The sequence below is a fragment of the Tursiops truncatus genome, chromosome 16, assembly GCF_011762595.2.
Source record: "Tursiops truncatus isolate mTurTru1 chromosome 16, mTurTru1.mat.Y, whole genome shotgun sequence".
Classification (NCBI taxonomy): Eukaryota; Metazoa; Chordata; class Mammalia; order Artiodactyla; family Delphinidae; genus Tursiops; species Tursiops truncatus.
The window spans coordinates 34,101,002-34,123,712 of NC_047049.1; the positions used below are offsets into that span (position 1 = coordinate 34,101,002).

Here is a 22,711-nt window from a genome sequence, read left to right on the forward strand (position 1 = left end):
AACCTTCTGAGCTGTGGCTCTTTCTGGCTTTTTCTACTTCTTAGCTTGGCTACCTTTCAGGATCTTAGTGCCCTCGTTCTGTTGTTTAGTTCTCTCCAGTCCTCCCAGAATTCCTCCTTGGAAATATACACCATGTTCTAAAGTGACCTCACAGATTTTCTGTCCTTTGCCCTCTCCCTTTCCCCTAAATCAACCCCCCACTCCCTTTGTGTGGATTAGGTTAATCACATGGTTTTCCTAATACAGCGCCTGTAGAAAGGTTCCCTCTCACTTATCCTTTCTAAGATCATGTTTGTTTTTTAACTCAAATGAATCCATACTTAGTGGATTTCAGGTAGTTATATTTTTGGTCAGTGATTACCTTTCATTAGATGACTCCACTATTCTATATATAGGTCTGATCCTGAAAGATGGCAAAAGAAACTGTATTTATGGCCTGATTATTTGACCCCTCAGTCTTTTTTTTTATTTAATTTTTATTGGTGTATAGTTGATTTACAATGTTGTATTGGTTTCAGATGTACAACAAAATGAATCAGTTATACATATACATATATCCACTCTTTTTTAGATTCTTTTCCCATATAGGCCATTACAGGGTATTGAGTAGAGGATCCCTCAGTCTTAAAGAATGAAAGACAAATTGGCAAGAGTAGGAGTAATTGCAAAGCCTCTAGATCGGTGATTTTTTTTTCCCCTTCCTCCAGCAAGAGGAGTTCCATAGCTCAGATTTCCCAGGCATCCCAGAGGATAGCTGTGTTCTTGTCCATGCTTCCAGTAAAGCAGGCAGCCATTGTGACAGTGGTCCCTCTTGTTAAGGGAACTCTACTTTTCGAATGTAGAAATAGGCTGAACCTGAAGGTTCAAGACAGCAGACTGATAGATGAGGAAACCTAAGAGGGTCTAACAGATTGAGGGGCTGAAAAGAGTAACCTTGAAAAGGAGGTGAGGAAGGAGATGTTATGGTTCTTAACTTCTAGAACACTTTGGCCAGAGATGTGGGATAGCAAACACCTTGAAAGGAGTATCAGAAAAGTTTCCTAATTCTTCCTCCTTACAATTTATAGCACAATCACAATTTATAAATATTCTAAAACATGACAGATTGACTTTGCTATATATATATTTAAACTGTCTTACCAAACTGAAGTGTCTTATGTAAGGTGAATTCTTTAGGTTATTGCTCAGATCATCCACTTAAAACTAGAAAGACAAAAATTAAAAAAGAAAAATGGTGGAAAAAAAAGGAAGCTGGAAATAGAGGCTGGTTTAATTATTTAATTTTTAAATCTGTCTAATCTGTCTGTCATTCCAGTGTCTCCTACCCCCATTTATAAATCAGAGGAATCTCTAGCATTTTTCATCACTTTTTTTAGTTACAAAAATAGGCCGATCGTTTTGCCTAGGATTTAAGCTGTCTCCAGCCCACATACAGCTTTTAAAAATGCTGTGCCTTCCTTTTTTCCTTCAAACCACATTTGAGTGCCTACTATGGGCAAGGCTTTAGTATTGGTTACTATGAATCAGAACTTATTTTGAATCAGACATAAAATCCTGTGTTCAAAAACTTAATAATATAATGAGTAGATAAAACAAGTGTATAAATAGACAAATCTGTAGAGCCTGGTGCATAAGAGGTTCTCAGATATTTGTCAAATTAAGAAAAATAATGAATACAGCAAGGTAAGATGTAGATTAAGCACTTTGGACAGTTTATACATACCAGGAGTGATGAAAGAAAGCTTCTTGGATGAAGTGTCATTTCAACGAGGTCTTGAAGGATGAAGAGAGTTTGGAGATTGGCCAGGAGAAGTATCGAGGTGTGGGGGAATAGACATTTTGGAGAAAGGCAACAGTGTGAACACAGAAATGAGAAATTGTGTGGTATGAATGCAGAACACTTAGGATGGAACACAAATATATGAAAGGGAGTAGAGGGAAGTTAAATTGGGAAAAACAGGTAGGGGCTTGTAGGGCAGTCTTGATTGATGGCCTCAGTCCTTGGGTTTGTGGTATATTTACTCAAACTCTTTCATTCCCCACCTACTACTTCCTAAGACAATAACTATAATTTTATCTTGGCTCAATCAAATCTGGTTTTGTGTCCTATCCCACCTTGGAAATCTTTAGCACTTCTAATCTTCTTGATTTATTTATTTGTTCCTTGTCTAAATTCATGCTTTGGGCACCTCCCATCATAAGAGTTTCTCCAAAGAAAGAATTCCTCCTTTAAAATGAGAGAAGTACCTCCTATTCATAATGTCTTATTTTTTTTTCTCCATGCATCTCTGATTTTGCAAATGGGTCCAGAGTTTCTTAGTGCTTGAGTCTTTGGAAGCTGTTATTCCTTTCTAGGGAGGTCTAAAAGATGCTGCAGTTTCAGTGTACAAAATGGTAACCAGGGGGCAAAATAGCCAATACCATCCTCTAATGGATCATAGTCCGTGTTTTCCAAAGTGTGTTCTGAAGAACGCTTGTCTCATCAAACACTGGTCTCTTGAGAGGATCATTGACAGAACGTTTGCTCTTAATAATAATAGGTGTCCCTTACTGAGCACTTACTTTGTACATTTTATATCCACTTTTTCCTTTAATTAAAGATTCCATAGCCAAGAACATTTGGGAAACATTGATATATTAAAGTTCTGAGGAGTTTTGCAATAAATAAATGTGTGTAATATTGTTTAATCCAGCATATTATATACCTCTTTGGGGATTATACTTGTGAAGATTCTGGTAGAATTAGTATTTCATGAAGCTCACTCAAAGAATAGGCTTCTTCCCAGGAAAAACTTAGGTAACGTGAACTTTTATGTGTACATTCCTCTCAAGAGTTTGAGTGATCGGCATGCCAGTGACAACATCCTTGCCCTAGCGCCATGGAACTGAAAATACACATTTATGTAGACATTGGACAAAATTGTCTGGCTGCAGCGCAAGAGTGCCTGAGGCTATGAACCTAGAAGTTAAAATAGCCAGTTTCATTGCCAAATCATATTTGAGCTTTTCTAACTGCTAGTTTTGTTTAGTAGCTTTGAGAAGAGTCTATGGGTCATTTCTTAATGTGTTGAAAATGGGCCAAATGAGATTGGAAAGAAGAGAGAGGTTAATCATTCACAAATAAAAATGCATTTTGACTTTTCCAGGAGACTCTTGGGAAGCAGAGCTGGTGGCCAGTAGCCTGGAGGACAGGGAGCCTTGCAGGCACACAGCATCATTGCAGTGGAAAGAGTGTCTATTATAGACTTGGGGTCAGATAAACCTGGGTTTCAGTCCTGAGTTGCTGTCACACTTCTGAGTCTGAGTTTCCTTGTTTTTAAAGTAGAGATAATTTTTACAGCATAACAGTTATGGTGAGTTTAAATGTGACAGTGTATGTAAAATGCCTAGCACAGTGGTGCAGTGTAGGTGCTCAAAACTGCTAGTTTCTTCTTTCTTTCAAAAGGGAATCATCTATCTCGCTTATACTTTCTAAGTGATGCGGGAATATCAGAAGTGATGACGAGCACTAGATGATTCTGATCACCGCGTGCGTCACCTAGTGGCATCAGAAATTTGCACTGATTAGGCCCAAGCCCTGGCGTACCCACTGGTGACCAGACAGTGTATTTCCATGCCTCTAGAAGGTAGCTTTCAGTGGAGTGAGGAGAGTGATTGGGGAGCTATAGAGGGGCAGCTGCTGGACAAGTTCTTACAGCAACACTGTCTGCCCCTCGGGAAAACCTTCGTTAATTCACCAGCATGCTGAGGAGCACAGAGCACTCACTACGGGTTGGGTGCTGTGCTGGGCAGTTGGGACCCACACAGAGATATGGTCTCAGCCTTAGAGGCCCCCAGAGTCCAATGGAGGGAAATAGCCAAGTGAATAGTAAGTGGAGTAAGGAGTCACAGGTGCTATGATGGAAGCATTATAGACGGTTGTTGATGTGGGGTGGCTCAAAAGCAAAGTGGTCAGGTGTTCTTGAGGGAGCCCGGAAAGCTTTTGGAGGGAAGATGTTTCTTTGAATCTTACGGTTGTAAGTACGGGTATTAATCATAGCATCTAATTGATAATGGCTTTATTATATCAAGCATAGAGCAAGGATGTACATCACCATTTTCGGGGCACAGTTTATGCATGCTCTGTTTTTGTACTGGGTGCCCTTATGAAACAGTATACAGAGTGTTGTTTGAATTGTTCAACAGTAACTGAAGTTCCCAGTGGGGCTGTAAGCCTGTGGTTTCCACACATCAGGCTGTGTAGCCTGGTGCGGATGGCAGCAATTTCCTTTTTGTACCTGCACTGTTTCTTGATGCTGGTGGTGGGTGTGGAGCATCCTGGGAGAGTGTAAGAGAATTTCCCAGGGTTACTTTCGGCTTCCTGTCTAAGAAGAATCCAGGCTATTTTGCTGAGGTTCTTTGGGGCCTGTGATCTACTGGTATCTGAGGAATAGTCTTAGTGTGACAGTGAGAGCTTTTTGCTTTGAGTCCCAGTGGAGTTCTGCCTGGAGGCCCCAGAGCTGCCCAGGGTACAGAAGTCTCATCAAGGCCAGTGCCTCTGAGCAGCTGTTAAGTTTCTTTCTGGCCACTTACCGCAGAAGGTACAGGGAGGGCGTCTTCTTATCCTCTCTATTGGGTGGAGGGCAGCCTTTGAGAATCACAGGTAGCATCTAAGCTCCACAAAGGTGGCTGAGCCGTTTGTTCGGGAGCTATGTGTTGAAAATTAGGTTGACATGAGATACCAAATGTGAATATACTTTGAAGAGTCCAAACCACAGTTATTGCTGTTACGGCTGTTGGTTTTGGTGGTTATAATAATAAAACAACCCCTTACACGTGGAAGAGATAAAGATGCCTCACAAACCACAAACTAGTTTATTTGTGATACTGTGGGGCACTCCAGTCATTCTGTGAGGTCTGTGATTCTTAAAATAGAATTGCTGACAGCTGGGGTGGGTCTGAGTTCATTACCACTGCAGCTGAGCTGTTGCAGCTGTATCAGCGGACCTAGGTTTAGCTGACTCATCCTGGTTGTCAGAAGAGCCGGGATGCTGCTGCTTACTGGGGAGAGCAGTCCTGATGGTTCTGCACTATTGTTTTTCTGATTCATGTACATTGAAAGGATTGTAGGATTAGGGAGAGAAAAATGGAGACTTTTTCCTGGAGAGCTTGAGTAGGAGTTTGAAGAGTGTTGAAAAGAGGAAAAAGGAAATGGGGTGGGGTTGGGGCGATGCTGAGCTATGAGCTTTATGGATACTTTGTGGGAAAGAGATCAGATGGCAGGGAAGGGGGATTTGGTCAGGTGATTTCCTGAACTAGCCACCAGATTGCACTGTTGACTCTGAACAGTTCGGTTGCTTTTTGGAGCTGCTTTGAGTCCAACAAATGAAAAGGAAGGCACTGTGCAGTAGACCCTTCACGTGGTAGATGTTTGTAACCTAAGGAGAGCACCAGACCACATATAGGGTGAGATGTTTAAAATGAGCTCAAGATAACATTATTTACTGGTAGATAATGTCTACATTCTAAATAGTGGGCTAAACTGAGAGAATGCTAGAGCTATAGGGAGATTTGGTCATGTTCAGAAACTTGAAGTCCTAAGGCTTGTGTTTAAAACTGTTCTTACTAAAACTGTATGTTTTCTCTTATGCTGTTATTAAAGATACAATAAAAATGCATTTTATATTTAATTTTAACTTAGAGGCTTTTGCAAATTTTCAGTGAAATTGTCTTTTTAGGAAATGATGTTATCTTGTAGCATCCTGTCAAAATAAGTGACCTCTATTGCATTTCTTAAATTTTTTTCCTAGAAATTAGCCTAATCCTATCCCTATTAATGACTTTCAGTTTTAACCAGGATGAAATTTTAGTTAACTCTTTGAGAGCAATAGCAGGAAATAAGTGAGGAAAAGGCCTTGATTGGAGTGAAATTTCTATGATGTTTTGTTCAATTAGTTCAACCTTATTATTGCCATATTTTGATACATACTAAGAGTAAGATATAATAGGGCAGTATTACCCAAAGTGTGGATATGAATAGGTGTTACGCATAAAAATAGGTTCCATGGAAGTAATTTTGGAAATGCTGGCTTAAACAACATTCGAATAGATTCATTTCCTGTAGAACTTCTTAGAGCCTTTAATTAATATACACCAGTGTCTGCTGTGAAGCTCCAAGAAGGAAGTTTATAACTTTTTCCTAAACACTGCTTTTAGGAAACACAACCCTAGGGATCTACACTTCACAGAACACACTTTGGGAAACCTTGAAAAGGAAAATTAGTGCTTTTAGTACTAACTGTTGCTATTACATATTAATGTTATGTTCTTTTAGATTTCTTGACGGCTGTTCTTTTAGATTTCTTGATGGCTGTTGAAGTCACTTTATGGTATAAATTGGTATATTTATACTACCAAGCTTTATGTTTGGTTTTTGCCTTTATCCTTAAAGAGATTTTGCCTTTGGAGATAAGCAGTTATACAAAGCCAATTATTAATTAAGGAGATAAAAATTTAGAAGACAAATAATTCAGCTAAAAGTAGGTTTATGGTCCTGACCAGAACTTCCACAGGAATACATGCTTAAAAAAGAAACTAAAGAAAAACCATTTTTTAATTTTGTCTCGTAAGTGTTTATGCAATAAAACATTCCATTGTGAGGAGCTGTATGGTAACTAAACCTTTCTAACCAGAAATCACAGACTGGGGCCCACAGGATAGATCTGGCCTGCAGATAGTTTTGTCTAGCGTGTACAAGTGACTTTATACATTTGAATTAGTTCCCAGCATTCAAAAATCTTGAAGTTTCATGTAAAAATCTGAATTTCTAGCTACTTTTGAGAAATGGAAAAGTCTGACAACACATTCACAAATGATAACTTCTAGCTGGAGCTGAGAGGTGTCTGCTTCCTTTAAAAAGAGTGGTTTAACGCTGCTGTATTTAAAATAGGTAACCAACAAGAACCTGCTGTATAGCACAGGGAGCTCTGCTCAGTATTCTGTAATAACCTAAATGGGAAAAGAATTTGAAAAAGAATAGATACATGTATACGTGTAACTAAATCACTTTGCTGTACACCTGAAACTAACACAACATTGTTAATCAACTATAGAAAATAAAAATTTAAAAAAATAAATAAAAGGAGTGGTTTACTCCATTGTGTCACTGCCTGCCTACTAACCAGTTGTCCTGGTAGCTTGACATGTTTATGCTGCCTGTCTGGCCCTACAGACATTTGTTTTTGTGTATCCGGTCATGGCATGGCCAAAGGGCTAGTGGGTGCCCCCTCCCAGATAGCCTCTTCCTAGGGTCACCTTTGTAATCAAATGTGGTCAGGTTTCTTCAGGAGGCAGTGTTGAAACCATGTCAGGCTCATTTAAGGTAATCTTCACCATTCTTGACCTTATCCTTGTCCTTAGGATGTTGTGGCTTTTACTGCCCAGTATAGCCTATTTGACAACATCCTGCAAGAGTTGTTACACACACACACACACACACACACACACACACACACACAGAGTAATCCCTATGTATGTAAAAGCTGTTTTGCCAGGGGAAGTTTATGTTGAATTAGGACAGAGATCTAATTTCATCCTTTCTCAAAAATTATTAAAGAAATAAAGATAATAAAAAAAACAGTTCTTTTACTTATATTCTACCCCTTCTACAAAATATCTGAGTCAGCTTATAAAGTACGGGATTAAAAGAGTAGAGAAACACGTATATATATTTTTTTCGAAGAGTGAGTCAGAAAGATAGAACATGGATATTAGACCCTGAGAATAAACCTTAGAAGATGGAGAACATGCCTGTATGAGAATGGTCTTATATTTCAGAGAGAAACCAGAGTGTGAATGGAACTTCTCAGTGCAAACAGTACCACAGTATTACTTTTTGCTTAGCTCTTAGAGTGTACTGATGTTGGCCTGTGTTGACATTTCTCTGAATCTGCAGTGGTGTGAGCTCTGAGGAGCTGTTCTGTGGTGGCAGCTGGGAAATGTGGGTTTTGTGAATAGGATTAATCATTACTGTCTCCCTAGTCCTCTTCCTGTATTTTTACCAAGAATAGGGTAAGGGAATGGGTTGTGTGTGATGTAATGAAGGGGGGTGGGAGGGTGTCAGAGGGAAGAAGAGGCAGCTATGGAGACCCTCAACAGGCAGGTTTGAGATCGTCTGCAGAGTTCTTTTGAGCAGCAGTAACCTCCAGCTATTGTACAAGGCTACATTTTCTGTACTTGTGATTAAACGAAACCAGAACACTATGGATACTACACAGGAATTGTTTTCATTTGTGAGCCATATGAGCAAACTCAGTTATCATAAAGTTAATGGAATTACCTGGTCCTGAAGCTGCCTTAACTACTTAATAAAGGATGAGACTAGAAGAAGAGAGGGCTCTGTGTAGAAAAAGATTTGCCCTACTTTTTTTTTTTTTTTTTTTTTTGGTGACGTTAGAATCCTTTTTCTTAGTGTCAGGACATTGTGTTTTTAATTAAAAATTAATAATGGGCCCTCATGAAGGCATTTGAAAGTGGTGTTTTATGGTATTGGTGAATCTGCCTTTGTGGTAAATGTCAAGGGAACAATAATTTAGTCAAACAGACCAAATTTTACAAGGAAAGAACTGGATTTTTTTTTTAAGTGATAAAGGTAGAGCAGATGCCTGAGTGTTAACAGAATTACAAACAGGTCCAAGGTTTTAGGGTCTAGGGAAGAAGTGGAGATTTTATGGCTTCTGGCTAACTGGTGAAGGCAACTGTGTCATAAAAGCCCAAAAAGCTGCAGGGCGGGGGGGTACATTTTGTAACAATCATAAGGAACGTGTAGCCTGCTTCTAACTGAGCGATGCCAGTGTTAGAGATGACCCAAGATGTTTTGAAAGTGTAATTGACAGATTTACTACCTTTCAAATAGGAGTACTCCTGGATATAGCCAGGCCACATAAGAAATTATCATATGTGTTTCCTTGCATTGTGTTGTTGATTGAGTAATGGGGAAAAAGAAGAATTTTGTTGACACTAAGAAAATGAAAATTCAGCTGTTTTGTTTCCTATCCTAATTGATGAGGGGAAAGGAGAGGGGTGTTCCTTAAAGACCGACACTATTTTCTCTGCTTCTATACCTGGCCTACTTCCCAGCGCGCATGGCCAGCTGAGCGACTGGTTGGTTTTCAGGCAGTGCTGAAACTGGCCTTTCGGTATGAGAGGGTTTTTTGTGCTTTCTTTGTTTTGTTTTGTTTGGTTATGGATTGAAAGGAATATGCTTTAAGGTTACGATTCTGATGGAATACCTTATTTTATATGATAATGGTAAAACAGTGTAAACTATGGGCAGGAAGTCAGAATCCCAGTGAAGAGACATTACCAGTGAGAAATATGTCATAGAGATTTCTTTTTCTGTTCTTTGAAAATTTGCTTCATTTCCTGGGCTTACCTTTATTTAACCAGACTTGTTTAGGAAAATCAGATCAACCAAAAGTCGATAAATCTGTGACCTTCAGGATTTGATATTGCTGGTAATTGTGTGCTAACTTGATAAGTGTTAAACTGTGTTAAATCATATTGCTGAAAGAGAAATGTTTTAATTTTAGGGGGTGATCATTTAAAATCCAGACATATGGATAATTTTTAGAAAATATTCCCAATGTTCCTGTCCCTCTTTAGGTGAGCTCTTAAAAAACTAAGTGCTGTAATGTGACAGGTTATAAACAGTCTAACATGTGTTAAAATTCAAAACCCAGACTCTATAAAAGACTGCCCTTTTTTAAACCACAGGTGGTTTCTGAAGGTTTCATGGTATATGTCTAGAGTGTTGAGTCTAATACCTGTAAGTAGATTCCCCAAGAGTTCTATTGGAAGGCACTTAATGCAGATTACATTAACTAATAACTGGATTTTGTTTGGGTTGTGTATGTTGTAAAATGCACAAATCAGTGGGTTTGTCTTTAGTCACCTTATTCTCATTTGGGGTTGATGGAAATGAAGTAAGGACCAAGTAAACGACTTTTTTTCAGGTGCAAATTCGACCATGGAACCTAAGTGACAGTGACTTTGTAATGGATGGTTCTCAGCCTTTGGACCCCAGAAAAACTATCTTTGTTGGGGGAGTTCCACGACCCCTTCGAGCTGGTGAGTGGAAATAGTAACACCACAACAACAAAACCAACAACAGAATCCCCAATGTGTTTAGTCTTCAATATTTTCTACGTTTCTGGTCAGCTATGCACAATCTCCAAAAAGAAGGCTGTCAGGTCAGTTTCACTGAGCTGACCCTTAAATGTTTTCTCCCAAGACGTTGTATTTTCTTATGGTACAAGAGTGAATTTCATTAAATTGTTATTTCAGAGGGATGAATTCTAATTAGTGCCTCCCTGTTCAACCAATTATTTTTAAAATAATAACAATACATTTGGCAGTGTGCATTCTTATGCCAGTTAGCATTGTTACGTATGACAGAAAAAGAAGTCACCCCATCAGAAATCTGTCCAGTGCAGCTGTGTGCCCACTTAGTCAGTGAGGAACCAAACCACTGCTAGAAATTGTGTCACTGGGAATCAAACTGAACTTTTCCCAAGTGAAACAGGTTCCTATTTTTTCTTATGTACTTTGAAAAGTGAGGTATGTATTTGAGCATCTTTATTTTGACTTCTTGAAAGCTCCCCTGTTTTTTGTTTTTTAAGTACCTTTCCAATGATGAAATAATTGTGCCTGCTGGGATTGGGCAGAATCATTATTGACTGGGGCATTTGAAGTGATGCTGTGCTGATGACTTCAATATTTAAATCCAAAGACAAATCTAATTGGTTGTGGATTAGTGTGATTGCCCGTGGAATATAATAAAATTATTTGTAAGAACAGAGTTTTCAAAATGCTTAAAATAGTTGAGTTTATTTTTTTTTAAATAAGATGAAAAAATAAGGTAGCTGTTGCCGCTGTAGTAGCAAAAAGGACAGTGTTATCTCTACGTTAGTGTAAGCAAGTAGACTTAGTTCTACTTAAAAAGTAAAAGAAAAAGCAGAGGTCATTAAAATCAAGTTGTGAAACAGAATTGTAAAATGTACCTACAGCTCTTTGGCTCTATGACTTTGGGGACTTCTTAATTCTGAATGTTCCTCAACATTTCTAACATATTTATTCAAATCTCAACTCCAATCTACTCCTGAAAGATAAGTTTTAGGTCTGTATAAAGATGTATTCGTAATTCCATTTTGAAGGACTTTTAAACATATTAATCATGACTGTGGAGTTTGTAATCTTATGGTACTTCAGAAAGTCAAGCATCACTGGGTCTTTTTCTCATTCTCATGGAAAACCTGCCCAGAGAAGGAAAGCAAAACAGCAGAGATGCTTCCCCCTTCATCTGCTGTCAGAAAATAAAGTCTAAGCAGGGCTAACTCGCACGTGAACAGCATTATGAGATGAGGGCCAATGCAGCCCTTTGTTTCTAAACAGCTTGTGCTTTAAAAAAAACAAAATGTGGGTGGGGGCACTGTGTAATATTCCTGGCTTTTTCTAACTGGTGGTGTGTTTAGGAGTGGAGAGGGAGAAAAGTCCCCTTTGATAGTGTTTTAACTGCAAATGGATTCTACAAAAATGGACATTCATTGCTCGTATTCTAGCTGTTCTTTTCTGCAACTAAATACAAGCACAAATTAGTTTTAATATCTCAGCCCCTCTCCTTTTTTCTTATCTGGGAATCTGAAAAAAAAAATTTCTGAAAGAAAAGTTCCCACAGTTGTAAAGATAACAGAACTGGCTTTAACCTCTTATGTCTGTTTTTAAGTCACAGACACAATAGTTTATAAACTAAATTCCCTTTTTTATTAGCCACTCTTCATTCTTTCTGTTTAAATCATTTGAAAGGATAGGTGTGGGCCTCTATATCTTTTTCTCTCTATAAATCTTGTGATGATATGTTTTTCACACTGTTCTTATGATTGCACTGACACTGCAAGACAGGAAACCCAAGATGCTAAATTATATTCTTTCTTTAACATTCTGTGTCTATAAGATGCTGCAAGTTCTACGGTTAAACAAGAATTATGTTTAGTTATCTAGTCAGAAATGGGATTTTGTGTTCCCTGCCTAGATAGTACATAATTTGTAAATTTCAAAGTTCTTTTTTCTCTAACGTAAGCTAAATTATTTTGTTTTAAAATTTTGTTTTTGCCATTATTGGCTAGTAATCTACAGTCACTTGGTCTAATGGCAGTGTTCCCCCATGCCAGCACCTCCTATAAGTTTCTAGAAGGCTAAACAATCTACATTAGCATCTTAGAATTTTACTCTGTCTATCCAAGACTTCCAGATTGGAGGCCACGTAATCTAGATGAAAAGAGTTCTTTGGAACACACTGAGCTTTGTGGATTGGTGTGTGTCTTGGAATAGAAGACTGTTTTTAAAAGAATTCATTTTGACTTTGCTAGACAATCTTAAATTGAATACAGTGCAGTTCACTTGAATAATAAACGTATTGAGCACGCACTGTGTTACTGGCACTGAGAAAGTGCACATCATGCCACACTGAATGGACATCCCACTATCATGTTGAACAAGTCGTCATCTACAGAATCAAAGATTTCAGAACAGAAGAAAATGAGAAATGTATGAATAGAATACTAACTCAGTTAATTGGATGCTAAATTATACTCCTTAACATAATGATTCTCAAATTTTGGTTTTTAAATACTTCAGGGCATTTTTTATTATTTCCAGGGGTGTCGTGGTTATGAATTCTGAAAAGTCTTAAAACTATTTCAGGCACTATATACAAGGTGATCCTAGACTAGATATCAGTGATGAGACTCAACAGGTGACATTTTATGTGTCCAGATTGATTTTCACCTTATCCTGGGCCAAAAATGGTCCTTCAGCACTTTACAGTGACTAAAATGTTATCACTCAAGAATTATTCCTTTGGATCTTGTGAGGCTTTTTATCTTTGACATTTTCCCATTGTAAGACAGGGACCATTATCACTAATAAGTTATTCTAAATATAGTTATCCCACCGAATAGAAGTGCAGAAACACTTCTAAAGAAACAAGGCAACCTGTTTTAAGTGGTATTGTCTTGACTGAGGAGTTTAGGTTGCTCCTTCTGACCTTTTGACAAGCGTGACTTTTAAAACTTCAGGTTGGAAAAAATCAGGGGCCTAGAAAAATTAGCCTGAAAATGGGAAAATATCAGTGGAAAATCTAGATGAGTTTCCCCGAAGTTGGACTGCCTGATTGTTGCCTTCTCTAAGTCAAATAATACACATTTCTACGTCTCTTGTCTCTCCCTTCCATCACTCCTGTCAGTGACAGTGGCAAGCCGAGGATGGTTTGCCTGAAGTCTCCTGGTGTTTCTCCATCTTGCTTTCCTTCCACTCCCCACTTCTCCCCACCCCGACGCTAGGAAAGGCCGTGGGTGGACTCGCCATGCCACCGTGTGGCTAAAGAGTACATATTCTTCAGAGAAGTCAGTACAGGGAAAGGGGTGGTCTGTCTGTCTGGTCTGTCTCTCCTCCCGCTACTACCTGGACGTGCAACAGCATGTTGCCACTCTTCATTCAAGTGTTGTAAGCAGCATGTCTTCCTAAATCTCAGTATGGACATATCGCTGTTGCGTATCCCTGTGACATTGGAACCTCTCCAGACCACATCTCTTTGCTCTGAGAGCAACTAAGTGCCAGCTAAGGGCTTGGGGGTTATGAGGAGACCACCAGGAAAAAGTGGAAAACGAAGGATCTGGTCCCTGTGTTCTTCCCTGGTTTGTAAACGTGAGTGTTCTCTGACTCTAGCTTCTTGGCTTAGACATCTCATTCGGGGGCTGCCTCAGTGATCAAGCTTTGGGACCCATCCACTTCCAATTTTGATCAGGCTTGAAAAACCCTCAGTCTTCCTCTCTAATTAGAGGCATCTGTGAGCTGTTCCTCCACTTTATGACTTCCTTCTGACAGTTTATCTGACCAGGTCCTGCAGAACAGATCAGTCTTGAGTTCCTAGAGCCTACCATTTGCCCATCATCTTTGGGTCTCCCATCTTCCTAACTATTGCTCTGATGATTCTTCCTGTCTTTTTCTCCCCTGCTAATATTCTGTGATGGATCCTGAAATTTCCTTCTCCACCTTCCCCCCTCCCAACTCCCCCCACCTCACTGTTGTGAGGATGGCTTTCTATGGAAATTCTAGGGAAAAAAATTTTTGAGGTAAATATTCAGTAAGGTATGACATACATCTAGAGAACATACATGATGAATTTTTCTAAGAGCATTTATTTCAGACATTCTGCAAACATCCTGGTAGTCCACATGTATTAGGAATCACATCCTGATTTATGATTAAGGAAATAGGAGTATTATAACCATAGCCTTTTTGTTCAGTGAAGTGGTAGCAGGCAGAAATCATCTGTATGTCAAGTTTGTCAGCACTAGAAGCTTTTTCTTTTTTTTTCTTTCTGTCTCTCTTTTTTTTTTTTGACTGCACCATGCAGCATGTAGTATCTTAGTTCCCAGACCAGGGATGGAACTCGCACCCCCTGCGGTGGAAGCACAGAGTCTTAACCGCTGGACCTCCAGGGAAGTCCCCCTGCCAACACCTTTTTTTTTTTTTTAACATCTTTATTGGAGTATAGTTGCTTTAGAATGTTGTGTTAGTTTCTGCCGTATAACAAAGTGAACCAGCTATATGTATACATCTATCCCCATATCCACTCCCTCTTGCGTCTTCCTCCCACCCTCCCTATCCCACCCCTCCAGGTCTCACAAAGCACAGAGCTGATCTCCCTGTGCTATGCAGCTGCTTCCCACTAGCTATCTGTTTTACATTTGGTAGTGTATATATGTCAATGCTACTCTCTCACTTCGTCCCAGCTTACCCTTCCCCCTTCCCTTGTCCTCAAGTGCATTCTCTACGTCTGCATCTTTATTCCTGTCCTGCCCCTAGGTTCATGAGAACCTTTTTTTTTTTTTTTAAGATTCCATTAGATGTGTTAGCATACGGTATTTGTTTTTCTCTTTCTGACTTATTTCACTCTGTATGACAGACCCTAGGTCCATCCACCTCATTACAAATAACTCAATTTCATTTCTTTTTGTGGCTGAGTAATATTCCATTGTATATATGTGCCACATCTTCTTTAGCCATTCATCTGTCAGTGAACACTTAGGTTGCTTCCATGTCCTGGCTATTGTAAATAGTGCTGCAATGAACATTGTGGACACCTTTTTTTTTTTTGTAGAATCTTTTTCTTTCACCAAGTCCCAAGTTCAGAATGAGTTGTCTCAGATAAACTCCAGAATTGGCATACTGACTTGATTAACTGCATTGCCCTTAGGCTTAAGGATTTTATAATGTCTGTGTTTGTTTGCTCCTCCTCCAAAAGAGCAAACTCTCACCCACAGCCGATGTCAAAGTTTGCCATATCAGTGGCAGTTTGAGCAACATTAGCATAAAGCCAAAGTAAGACTGGGATGAACTGGTGCTTATGGAGCAGAAACCAGGCCAAGTAAATGTTAAGCAAAGATTTATGAGTAGAGGGAAAAACAACTGCTGGACAAAACTAAACATTTGAGCACTGCTCTTTGCCCAGCAGTGTGCTCAGAGCTCTCATGTATGTTTAATCCTCATGATAACCCTGTGAGGTTATAAGTGGTAGACTTTTCATTGTAGAGATAAGGGAGCAGAGTTCAAAGGGGGTGTAGTCAAGACCACAACAAGTGAAAAAATCAAGGTTCAAACTCAGATCTCCAGACTTCAAGTTTGGGGCTCTTTGCACAGAAGGAAGCTGCTTTATCAAGCTGAGATCTGAGATCTGTTGTCTCAGTAACAGCAATAACAATCAATCTGGTACCAGCTCGATTTAATCAAGTTAAAACTCTTATCCTTCTTACTTAGTTGGTTGTTCATATCATTTATTTGAAAATATTCTTAACTTCCCAACGTCTCATGCAGGGTGGAAGCTAATGAGCACATTTCCTCCACTAAAGATGTGTGAACTGCTCTCATGAACCAACTCAGCAATCGTAAACCCAAAAAGTCCACCTTCAAGTTGAATTTTCCTTTCTTTCAGAAGTCCAGACCCCTTGTAATCCTGAGGTGCCTTATGCCTCTTTCCTGTCTGCTTTGTTATTTCCAAAGAGGAGAAATGTAGCTTCTAGATTCACAATTTAGAATTGTGTGTAGTATTTCCCTCAGGAATCCTCATTCCTGCTCTACCCAGTTTGGCTCTCATAGTGTCTCAGACTTATACATTGCCTTAGGCTAGCTTTGAAATCTAATTAAATGACAGGAACAGGATCCTGGGGTGGGGCAGGATGGGGAGTCATCATGATTTTCTTTCTGATGAACTGAAGTCCCTTTCAGATCTCTGTGAAGAATTAGGAGCAAAACAAGGAACCACAGTTGGGGTTCAGATTCACCTTCAGGGCATAGTCACCACAACCCAGAGGAATTCATGGAAACGCTATACACTGCCTACAACTGCAACATTCTTGTTTCCTTCTCCAGTCTGGGACATGGTGAAGCTCATCACAAGAGCCAGTGTGTGGGTTATACTCATAGAAGTGTACTGTTACCATGGAACAGTTGTTTATGAGATGACTTGAGTTGTCTTAAGAGCACAGAACATCTTATCCAAAGTACAGAATACCCTTCGATATAGCTATCAGAACTCCTAATTTCCCACCCCTGTGGTGACCAGACAGACGCCGTGAACACTGTCTGGATGGGAAGGAAAAAATAGAAGTGGTTTGGAGCTTCCTGACTTCCTCATGGACTCTATGCCTGCTGTCACCTCCATCTGTCTGAATTTCAGCCTCTACCTGTATGTCCTGCTCCGGTAGCCTCATCTTCCTCAGGTTAAATGTTAAGAACGTGCTCTGGGGAGCTACGCTGTCGTTGTCCTCTGCAGAGGATGGTTTAGAATGAGGATTCACTGTCACAGATTTAGTAGGTGGTTTGACTACATTTTCCAGATAAGACACTTCCTTGATCAAGGACTCACATTTCTTTTTTTAATTTAATTTTATTTATTTATTTATTTTTGCCGTACGCGGGCCTCTCACTGTTGTGGCCTCTCCCGTTGCGGAGCACAGGCTCTGGACACGCAGGCTCAGCGGCCATGGCTCACAGAACCAGCCGCTCCGCGGCATGTGGGATCTTCCCAGACCGGGGCACGAACCCATGTCCCCTGCATCGGCAGGCAGACTCTCAACCACTCCGCCACCAGGGAAGCCCAAGGACTCACGTTTCTTGAGCAGGATTGAGATCATAAGGTATAGATAGACCCACGAAGGTTTTAGTTGATTTCTACCTGATCCTTACTGCTTTTTTTCTCTCTTCCTCCCAAGTAGTCAAAATGGTAGCCCTCTTCTTGGCTCAGCTCCCCCCTAATCAGAGGAAGGGAATTTATATGGGACTTTCCTACATTAACTGATAATACTCACTCTAAAGAACCCTTTAAAACCTAGTCTCTAAAAGTAGTGGTACATTATGACATCTGTAGGTGAATTTGTATCTTCCATATTAAAAATATTTTCGGATTGGGAATTTGTAGGATTTGAGGAGAGCTTGCTCTGTGTTTGTTAGTTACCTGTATAGTGGATGAATTGTTAGTATTTTTTTTTAATGCTGTTTTAACCAACTGGTTACTTTTCTCAATAATTAAAAACTCTGTTTAGTACTTAGGTGACATACCTATTGTGTTTGAGCCCAGCATGAGTTTAGCCTGCAAGAAGTATTCACTAAAGTGAAGACTTGCTGATTGAGTAAAGGACCAAATACAAACAGCAGTTGTTTGGTCATTATTTACTTTCCTTCAAGGGTCATCACAGTATTAGAACTTTTGTAGTTAAAATACAGATTAAGGTAGAGAGATGGGTAATCTTCATGTTCTTCCCCCCCAGAAAACTTTCTTTAGTCACCTTGGTTTCTTTCTTGTAGCTTCTCAACAAATTGCCCTTCACTTGAGTGAGACTTCATTGGCTCAAATGCCTGCAGAGTTTTGGGTGGCCAAGAAAATGACTGTATATAAGCTTTTAAGTGGAAATTATTTATTTATATAGTTTTCATAAAAACAGAAGTGAATGAGGGTTTCTTTTTCCTATCAAAAGTACGTAACTGCCAGCAGCAGCAGCCATGACCTAATCTTTGGCACGTGAAGATGATTTTCCAGCAGCCAGATCCACAAAGTGCTTGTGGAAGGTGCCATCTCTGGTATCTGAGGATCCCTAAGGTTCCTTTGGAGACCAAGATGCAGTAGAAGAACCTGTGGTTACGGTAACTCTTGTCTTCAGCTGGAGCTTCAGGCTCGCAGCTGGTATGTATACCTTCTTCGTAAATTAGGTGTTTTCTTGAATCCTTCCTAAGGGTGGAAGACAAGTGTATTCAGTCCCTTGACAACATTCTTTTCCTGGCCATTCACCAGGCTGAGGGAGTTTTCACTGTCTTATTCCATTCCAGAGGAAACCAGGTCTTTGGAAAATTAGTGTTTAATTTCCAGGCCCTGAGGTTACATATTTTACTAAGCCCACTTGACTAATAAAGGAAATTCATTAATGACTGCAGTGAATTAATCCCACGTTCAGTTTCTTGTTCTCTGTAACTGGAATAATGTTAGCTACGTGAGGAAGTCCCCAAGCCATCAGAAGTTGTTGGGGTGAAGTATGAGGACCCACTGAACTCTGATATTTAGGGTACACACATGATTCTTATTGCATTGTTTGAATGAGTGTGATTCCTGGATCCTGCCCCAAGACTGCAGTCAGGGTTCACTTGGGCTCTAACCAGCAGTGTTCCCTTGGCTGATGTGACTCAGTAATTCTGATCATAATGGGATCATTGGGATAGCTTTCTGCTGTTCTGTCTTTAAAATCACTTATTCTCTGGCTTAATTATTGCTAGTTTATTTTCTCACCTTCTGAAAATTACCTGTTGGTTGGAAGTCATTCTTCCAGTTAGAAACAGGCACTTAGAAAACAATTACCAGTATTAGGCAGTCTGGTTTGGGGACAAATTTTGAAGAAGTTGAATAGAAAGACAGCCTTTCTGTCTGGCGATATAGCTTTCTTACTGCCTCAGCAGCTTCCTATTACAGGAACCAGTAGTACTTGGCTTTCCTTCTGTTTGTAGAAATCTTACACCGTTCAGCCCTTCAGCCCTTGTACCCGCTGCAGAGTTCTTCCCCTACCCCTCCAGGTTGTGCTGCTTTCCTTCTCCCCAGATACTGATTCCTGTGGAGATCTACTGTCTGATGGTCTTTGCACACTGGCTGTGTCCGAGGTCATCATCTGTCTTCCCTGTCTGCTCCTTTCCAAATGCCATGTGTAGGTGTTTGAGGGAAGTGGATTCTTGGGTCGTTCGCCAGGGGTAGGACTAAGTCTTTTGGACTTAAACCATGTAAGTGGCCTGAAAGGAATGGTCATACCTGGAGGAGGTGCCATCCAGTATCAAGTAAACAATTACCTTCAGGCAATTTGGATCCAGGTAAGTAACTGCTATGTGTCTCTTCATGGTACCTTTTGATGAGGACAATTTTAGAATATCAGACCTTTGGAATGGTCCAATTTCCAAGTGCCTTCTGTACAGGTGTTTTGCAAATATACCAATATAAAGGTATACTTAGAAGAAATATGGTGAGGTGTGCAGACCAGACCTCTGGATTTATAGCAGGGTGTAGGATGGGTATGTTTTTACTGCCTTTGTAGCAGCTTAGTGTTTCCTGGCACATTGTAAGTGCTCAATAAACCATAGCTGCTGTGATCATTTTTAGTACTATTATTTAAGAATTCAGTGTGAGAAGTTAGTATGGAGAGTTCTCAATTGGGAGAGTATATACTCTTAAAATCTTTATTTTTTTTTAATTGTAGAGATTTACTTTAAGCCTGTAAACATATTGCCTCTAGTTAAAATGAATTAAATTCTTTTTTTTAATTAAATTCTTCCTATAGCTTGAGCTTAATATAGTAGTGTGACTTTAGTAATTGCTTTCAGTCCTAGAGGTCAGTAAGTAGAGCTGTTTCTTATTAACTTGTTAGGGTACCTGAAATGCTTTGCCTACCCAGGGCCCACTCCAGTGGACTAAGCAGTTAGAAATTAGAACAGGAGGATTGCTGATAGATCACTTCTTTTATACTGTTGCTGAAATTCTGATTATGTAAACTCTTAAAATTTTTTTTTCATTTTGTTTTCAAATATCCTATGAGGAGCTCCCCTGCTTGAGTTGTAAGACTGGTGTAGACACTCTTCATGAGACTTAACATGGCTTTTCCGTTTCTTAATTACACTGCATGATCCTTACATAGTCCTTCCTTCTCCTGGGCAAGAGTACCTTCTAAACATTTATAACGAACAGTGTTTATTTTCTTGCAGTTGAACTGGCAATGATCATGGACCGTTTGTATGGCGGTGTCTGCTATGCTGGCATTGATACGGACCCAGAGCTGAAGTACCCCAAAGGTGCTGGCCGCGTGGCATTCTCCAATCAGCAGAGTTACATTGCAGCCATCAGCGCTCGCTTTGTGCAGCTCCAACACAATGACATTGACAAACGGGTAAGCAACTGCTCAGGGTATAATTGCTATGGGAAAGAAATGAAATTTATTCTGTGGGCCCCTGGGGAGAAAAGTACCTTGTGATCAAAGTGAGCAGCTCTGCCTTACATGACATTAGTCCATGAGTCCATCTAGGCTGCCTGAAAAAGAGAGTGCCCTTTGTATTTAAGGCGTTAATGAACTTTCTGCCTCACGCATCCCCAGGGTGATGTTACACTTACGAAAATAACACTGCAGAATTTAGCAAAGCAAACCAGTGCTGTTCAAAATATGATGCCAACAGCACGTTAACGAAGATTGAGAGCTGGTAATCTGCTTGACCCATGTGGTACTCTTAAAACAAACAAACTTGAACTAACATTTAATGTTAATATTCAGGAGTATACATAAAATTTTGAAGTTCTGGTTTCTTTTAAAATTGCAAGAACATAGGGACTTCCCTGGCATTCCAGTGGTTAAGACTCCGTGCTTCCACTGCAGGGGGCACGGGTTCAATTCCTGGTTGGGGAACTAAGATCCTACATGCCACGCAGCATGGCCAAAAAAAAGTGCAAGAGCATACGTGGTAGCAGTCATTGGAGCCAAATAGCTGCTGTCCCCTCCAGTCCCCTCTCCAACTCCCATAGTTCTCCTGCTCATACCAAATATACATATCCATTACCTGCCTCTTTGCTCATTGGTGTTACCTACCTGACCAGTAGAGGCACTCAGATTTGCTAACTCTCATCTAAACAGGGGGCAGTAGAGCTCTAGGGCATTGGTGTGTTCAGTTGGGTTTGGAGACAGACACAGGTTTAAATCCCTTAAATTCCAGCTCTGCTGCTGTTTGGAAGCTTGGGGGGAATAGAAGGTGTTAGTAGCTAATCTGGGACCTGTATTGATAGATTAAAAGATCAAGTGGGAGAACATCAAGTCTAAACACCTCCCTATGCAATTGTACAGTGGTTGTTAATGCTTCCAGCAAAGGCTGTTCTTGGGGCATACACTGGACTAGAATAAGTAAAGTAGTAAATATGTTGTATTACAAAGTTTCACCTATACTCTCTATGGTTGACTGACTAATTTTGCGTAGTAGACCTAAGTTTCTTAGGAGGTGAAAGTTTCAATTGGTGATGAATTTTTTTTATAGTCAACAAGATTACATTTTCTTTAAGACATAGATCAAATTACAAAAGCCAGTGCTTAAAATAAATAGTCTATTTGCTGCATCTACTGGGATCCTTAAAAGTAAGTAGTGGTGGTTTGTTTTTTAATTAAAATGAATGAAGTTTTACAGAATTTTGAAACACTCTGAATCAGTGGAAACTCAGGGGTGATAAACATTCAGCTCCATTCCTAGTTTTCAAGTGCCCACAGCACCCCTTCTGTATCAGTAATTCCCCTACAGACTGTAAGCTCCACAGAGCTTACCCATTGCTTGATGTACAGACACAGTAGATGCTTGATAAACCTTTGTTGAATTGACAAATGGTGTTATGTGGAGTGTTCTCTTAACTACCGCTGCTGGTGGACTTGCTAGTGCCTATACATTTGTGAGTCTGAAGCCCCAGATTCCATTACATTTAGACCGCTCTTGCCCCCATCACTGGTGATCCCAGGAAATAAACTTAACCTGAAGAGCGCTTATGTTCTCATCTCTATCGAAGTAGCTTTCTTTGTTCCCCTCTGAAGCCAGAACTAATGAGACTTCTCAGGAGGTAGGTCCTAGAGATGATAAAAGAAGGTTCCACTTGCTCATGCTTATATCTTTCCTTTGCTCTCACCCTAACAACCTCCTGGCCTATTCCTTAGTTAGAAGGAAACACACTTATCCCAGGGATTACAGTAATCTTTGAACCCTTTTAAGCATCATAGAAAATTCAGGCACTATTTGTTTTATTGCCTGCCTCTGCTCTCACCCCTGCTATGCTCATGCCCTCAGCATTGATTCCCATACGACTTTGACGTAGGTAAAAAAGAAAGAAGTGGGTTTTCTTTTGTTAGCGTAATCATAGGCCATGCTATAGAAATATATTTGGCACATCAAACTTCTCAAGACTCAGGAAAGCCATTGAATGTTTTCTGCTCATTGTATTTGGGTTAACCATACCCTCCATATCTTAGAGTAGTTCTTGATAAACATTTAGGGTAACAGTCAGTTGTAATGGAAGGAGTATGGGGTTTGAAGCTAGAACAGATTCCACTACAGTTAAACCTTTGCT

At 39.9% G+C, this 22,711-nt stretch overlaps 1 protein-coding gene across 9 annotated transcripts in view; it reads left to right on the forward strand.

The window, feature by feature from the left end:
• CPEB3 (cytoplasmic polyadenylation element binding protein 3) overlaps nucleotides 1-22,711 on the forward strand; it is a 177,899-nt gene that overhangs the window by 135,836 nt on the left and 19,352 nt on the right. For all 9 annotated transcript variants that reach the window (XM_073794194.1, XM_019944054.3, XM_019944186.3 and 6 more), the window contains 2 exons: nucleotides 9,993-10,107; nucleotides 20,329-20,510. In XM_073794194.1, coding sequence (XP_073650295.1) covers nucleotides 9,993-10,107; nucleotides 20,329-20,510 — 297 coding nt within the window. The remainder of the gene's footprint in view (nucleotides 1-9,992; nucleotides 10,108-20,328; nucleotides 20,511-22,711) is intronic.